The sequence below is a fragment of the Camellia sinensis genome, chromosome 7 (genome assembly GCF_055761805.1).
Source record: "Camellia sinensis isolate YWXY chromosome 7, ASM5576180v1, whole genome shotgun sequence".
Classification (NCBI taxonomy): domain Eukaryota; kingdom Viridiplantae; phylum Streptophyta; class Magnoliopsida; order Ericales; family Theaceae; genus Camellia; species Camellia sinensis.
Genome location: NC_138967.1, coordinates 54479382 through 54485048, shown reverse-complemented (window position 1 = coordinate 54485048; position 5667 = coordinate 54479382). Strand labels below are relative to the sequence as shown.

General features: G+C 50.7%; 2 protein-coding genes across 2 annotated transcripts; both read left to right on the top strand.

Moving 5' to 3' along the window:
- The first annotated feature begins 519 nt into the window (after positions 1 to 519).
- On the top strand, positions 520 to 1845 carry LOC145795819 (uncharacterized). Its single transcript, XM_082880733.1, has 2 exons — positions 520 to 1009; positions 1112 to 1845. Exons 1-2 carry the CDS (start codon positions 520 to 522, stop codon positions 1843 to 1845), a joined length of 1224 nt encoding a protein of 407 aa, XP_082736859.1.
- A 1359-nt stretch (positions 1846 to 3204) lies between these two features.
- Positions 3205 to 5378, top strand: LOC145795818 (uncharacterized). The gene is made up of 3 exons (XM_082880732.1): positions 3205 to 4444; positions 4564 to 4891; positions 4943 to 5378. Exons 1-3 carry the CDS (start codon positions 3205 to 3207, stop codon positions 5376 to 5378), a joined length of 2004 nt encoding a protein of 667 aa, XP_082736858.1.
- Positions 5379 to 5667: the final 289 nt, after the last annotated feature.

Below are 5667 nucleotides of genomic sequence, written 5' to 3'. Positions count from 1 at the left end.
ATGTCGGGATCCTCTTTCTTCACACGTTCCAGGGACTTGAGGGATGTATTGGAGGAGAGGGCGCGCCGTCGGGAGGCTCGGAGAGTGCCGGCATTGCAGAGGTTAAGCGCTCCAGTTCGTTACAGTGAGGAAGTGGCGATGCCAGCCCCCAAAGTGATGACCCCTGCGCTGGTGGACAAAGAGCTGGCGCGACTTACAGCCACGCCGCTGTCTCCAGAGATTGAGAGTACGCCACTCCCCGCCGGATTCCACCAGCCAAAGTTCACTTTGTACGATGGCAAGACGGATCCATACATGCATGTGAGCCATTACCGGTAAGTAATGGCTGGACACCGGCGGAATGACGCCTTGATGTGCCTCATATTCCTAGCAAGCTTGGGAGAGCTGGGTTTGAAATGGTTCGAAAGGCTCCCGGAGAGGAGTATTGAGGGTTGGCAGCAACTAGCGAAAGCCTTCGTCACCAGATTCAAAACCAACACACGAACGCCGAAAGAGGTCGACCATCTCCTGGGCTTCAAGATGGAGTTTGGATGTTCGTTGAAGGCATACAATGCGAAATACCGGGAAACTTACAATGAGATCCTCGACTGTCCCACCAATCTGGCGATCACTCAGTACAAACGGGGTCTCCCAGTCGGACATAGGCTGCGAGATTCACTCACGATGCATCAACCCACAACCATGGAGTCATTGATGCAGCGGATCAATGAGCACAATCGTGTGGAGGATGATGCCGCCTCCGCGACCGAGAAGGCTAATCCGGTCGCGGTAGACAGAAGGGTTGCGGGGAAAGTTCACTTGGTTGGGCAGGAGGATAACCGCCCAAACAACCGGTCGAAAGACCAGTGCCATGGTTCAAACCGTGATGACAGAAATAAGGGCCGCCGAAACGACCGGGCTGACCCTCCCCGTGATGTAGCGGAGGATGCCAAAAGAAAATTGATGGCGCGGACTGGGATCACCACGGTATTTAAAATCCCCATCTACCGCATTTTGAGCGAGATTCGAGGTGAACCCTTCGTCCGTTGGCCGGCCAAGTTGGGGAGTGTGCAGAGGGGCTTCAATTCAAAATATCGCTGCACCTTTCATGAAGAACGAGGGCATTGAACAGAGGACTGCTTGCCGCTCAAACAACACTTAGAGGAGTTGGTGGCAGCGGGGCATCTTGACCAATATATAGATGGGGGCATCAAGGCCACGCCAGCAGACCAAGCCGAGCCAAACGGCCTGGCCGCCCTAGAAGCGCCCCCACAAGGTGTAATCAACGTCATCCACGGTATCATTGAACCGGCCAGGGTTTGTGAGCTGAGAGGGATGATGAAGAAGGCCGAGCATATGAGGGAAGTGCTCTCTGTTCAGCCCGCTGTGAAGAAGGGAAAGACCGAAGAAAGGGATATCCTTTCATTCTCAATCAAGGACTTGGAAAGAGTTCAAATGCCGCACAATGATGCTTTAGTAGTCACTCTTCGCGTCAAAGACTTTGACATCAAGAGAATCTTGATCGACCAGGGGAGTTCGGTAGAAATTATGTGTTATGACGCGTTTAAACAAATAAAGTTGGAAGACAAGGACTTGGCCCCCGCAACGTCCCCTTTGGTCGACTTCAACTCACAGCCAGAATGGCCAATCGGAAAGATTATTTTTCCGGTCAAAGCGGGATCGATCGTAAAGCAAGTAGAGTTCTGGGTGCTTAAAGTTCTATCAACTTACAACTTGATCTTAGGCAGGGGTTGGCTGCACGCCACGCAAGCAGTTGCTTCGACCTTCCACCAAGTCATGCGCTTTCCGGCACCGAGCGGACAAATAGAGGAAGTTTGGGGGGACCAAGTGATGGCGAAACAATGATTCGTTGCGGTAAATGGCAGCCGAGCTGCCAAAGGGTTCGTCCAAATGATTGAAGGGCCCGAGGGTAAAGAGGTCCTTGAAGACGTAGGAAGAAAGGCTGAGGAAAAGTCGGTCGAAGATTTGGTGGAAGTGCGCATTGACGAGAACGATCCAACTAAATTCTTCCTCTTGGGATCATCCTTGTCTAGCGCCGAGCGGATGGATTATGTCAACTTCGTGGTTTCCAATTTGGAGGCCTTTGCCTGGACCCCTTACGACATGCCTGGCATTGACCCGAGCTTCATTTGTCATCAGTTGAATGTCTTCCCTAATGCACGACCATTCATTCAAAGGACGCGCCGCTCAGCCTTGCACCATGCTGAAGTGGTCGCAGAAGAAGTAAAGAATTTGTTGAAAGCTGGGGCCATAGAGGAGGTGCAGTACCCTCGGTGGATATCCAACACGGTGGTTGTTCCGAAGAAGAACGGCAAGTGGCGAGTCTGTGTTGACTACAAGACTGTCAACCGAGCTTGCCCCAAGGATTGCTTTCTCCTCCCACGAATTGACCAGCTGGTGGACTTAACCGCTGGCCATCAGAGGTTTAGCTTCCTGGACGCATATCGCGGCTACCACCAGATAGCCATGTATAAACCGGACAGAGAGATCACGTCGTTCACAACCCCCAGAGGCTTATATTGCTACAAAGTCATGCCGTTTGGACTAAAGAACGCCGGGGCGACTTTTCAGAGGATGGTAACGAAGATGTTCGCTCCTCTTCTGGGCCGAACAATGGAGGCCTATATCGATGACATGGTGGTGAAGAGTAAGGAGAAGTCTCAACACCTCGCCGACCTTGTAGAGATGTTCGCCATACTTAAGCTCCACAAGCTTCGTTTGAACGTCACAAAGTGCGCCTTCGGAGTTGGCACCGGAAAGTTTCTGGGTTTTCTGGTCACAAATCGAGGGATTGAAGCTGATTCATCACAGATCAAGGCCATACGAGACCTGGAGCGTCCCAACTCCACGAAGGACGTGCAACATCTTGCCGAGATGGCAGCCGCGTTGAACAGATTTATCAGCCGGTCTTCTGATCGTTGCAGGCCCTTCTTTAAAACTCTGAAGTCCAAGTTCTTCTGGGATGACGAGTGCGACCGCGCACTAGCAGACCTGAAAGCATAACTCTCCTCAGCCCCTATTTTGGTCACACCTTAGCCAGGCGAAGAGTTGTACCTCTACTTGGCTGTCTCTCAATACGCAGTCAGCGCGGTATTGGTGCGTGCTGAAGGCATCCAGCACCTACCGATCTTCTATGTAAGCAAGACTCTTCTCTCAGCCGAAACGAGATATCTTCCCTTGGAAAAATTGGCGCTGGCCCTAATGATGGCGTCAAGAAAGCTGGCACACTATTTTCATACCCATACAATAGTTGTGTTAACCGAGTTCCCGCTTAAAGTGCTTTTTGAAAAGGCAGACTTCACTGGGAGAATTTTGAAATGGGCCGTGGAATTAGGACAATATGACATCAAGTTTCGACCGCGCACCGCAATCAAGGCTCAAGCACTTGCCGACTTTGTGGCGGAATTTGCCCCTGGGATGTATCCAGTATGCCCGGTTGATTTGGTTGGTGTGGATTTAGCACAACCCATGGTTCTGTCAACAGAAACGAGTGTTGGTTCGCAAGTAGGAAAAGGGACGAGCGCGACCGGACTAACAAAGTCCGACGATGATGAACCCAACCAAGACAAGGAAAGGGACCAGAATGAACCGATCAAAGACTTGGAAATGAGAAGCTCCCAGAACCCCTCTGATTGCTGGAAGTTGTTCATTGGCGAGATGTGGAAGCTCTTCATTGACGGGGTGTCCAACAGACATGGGGCCGGGCTAGGCATCGTGCTGAACTCGCCGGACGGGCTGATCATCGAGCAGGTAATTATACTCGGCTTCCCAGCATCCAACAACGAGGCTGAGTATGAAGCTCTCCTTGCCGGACTAAGAAGCGCGCTGAGAATGAAAGCCACAGCCCTTATGGTATTTAATGATTCCAAGTTGGTGGTCAATCAGGTCTCAGGGGACTATGAAGCAAAGGACGAAAGAATGGCCAAGTATCAAGCGTTGGTACGCGCAAAGATCAACAAGTTCGCTACAATAAGGTTGGAACAAATCGACCGCGAGGAAAACAGCGCGGCTGATGAATTTGCCGGACTTTCTTCTGCTCAGACAGCTTTTCCTAACCCTTTGATGATAGAATTTTTACCACGGCCAAGCATTGAGGAACCAGAATCAGCCGAGGTACTCTGCACCGACTTGGGCCCTTCTTGGATGGATCCTATCATCGCCTTCCTGAAAGATAGAATTCTACCAGAAGAAAAGAAGGCGGCACACAAGATCTGGGCAAAGGCAGAGCGGTTTTGGCTCTCCCCGTCCGGGACCTTGTACAAGAAATCTTTTACCGGCCCGTATTTGAAATGTGTCCACCCCACCAGGTGGAGGCTTTCCTCTATGAGATACACGAGGGCATTTGTGGCAGCCATACTAGGGGCAGATCCTTGGCTTATCGAGCAATTTCTCAGGGTTATTGGTGGCCGCGCATGCAGGCAGATGCGCAAAAATATGTTCGCAGGTGCGAGAAGTGTCAGAAGTTCGCTCACCAGATCCACCAGCCGGCTAGAGATTTGCTCCCTCTCACAAGTCCTTGGCCGTTCGCGCTTTGGGGGTTGGATATTGTTGGGCCACTCCCAGCTGCACTGGGCAACCGTAAGTTCTTCATCGCCGCCACCGACTATTTCACCAAGTGGGTTGAGGCCGAGCCACTAGTGACCATAAGGGAAAAGGACGTGAAGAATTTTGTATGGAAAAACGTGATCACCCGTTTCGGTATACCCAAGGCCCTCATCTCGGATAATGGCGCTCAATTTGATGGTAAACTCTTTCGCAGATTTTACGAAGAGTTGAAGATTGAGTTCTACAATTCGACGTCAGCCTATCCTCAATCAAATGGTCAAGCAGAGGCCTCAAATAAGATCATCCTGGACGGGCTGAAGAAGCGGCTTGAGAAGGCTAAGGGCAAGTGGGCTGAAGAACTCCCTAATGTGCTCTGGGCATACTGCACTACGCCAAGGCGGTCAACCGGGGAAACACCATTTGCTTTGGCCTACGGCATGGAGGCCGTCATCCCGTTGGAAATTGGAATGCCAACCATCCGCTCTGAAAGTTTCCAGGCAGATCTGAATAGTGAAGCGGTGGCATTGGAGTTGGACCTTGCTGAAGAAAAGAAGGAGCAAGCATTAATCCACATAGCGGCTTATCAACAAGAACTCTCCAAAAAGTACAACAAGGCTGTGCACCCCAGGATGTTCAAGATTGGGGACTGGGTATTGAGAAAGGTGCTTGGCAACACAGTGGTCCCTGGCGAAGGAACGCTCGGTACAAATTGGGAAGGACCATACACGATGATTGGTCTTGCTGGTAAAGGGGCGTACCATCTGGAAGATATAGATGGCAAGGCTGTCCCCAAACCATGGAATTCGGCCAACCTTAAGGTCTTTTACTTTTAAGATGTAATTTGCTTGTGTCGTTTAGCTTTTTTAGACCTTTAGCCTTTTGCCACTTAATGTAAAGGATAGCAATGCTTTTGTAATGAAAAATAGCCCTCTTGTTGTTTGGAATTACATCTTTGTACAATGGATTCGCAAGGACGCAAGGCAATTATGAATACTAGGGGCAAGAGACCGACCTGAATGGGACCAGACTGATTTCCTCTCGCCGGAATGAATGCAGACCGCACAAACAGTTGGTGCATTGTCCGACGATGTAATTGGCATATAGCCCCATTCGCATTAGGGT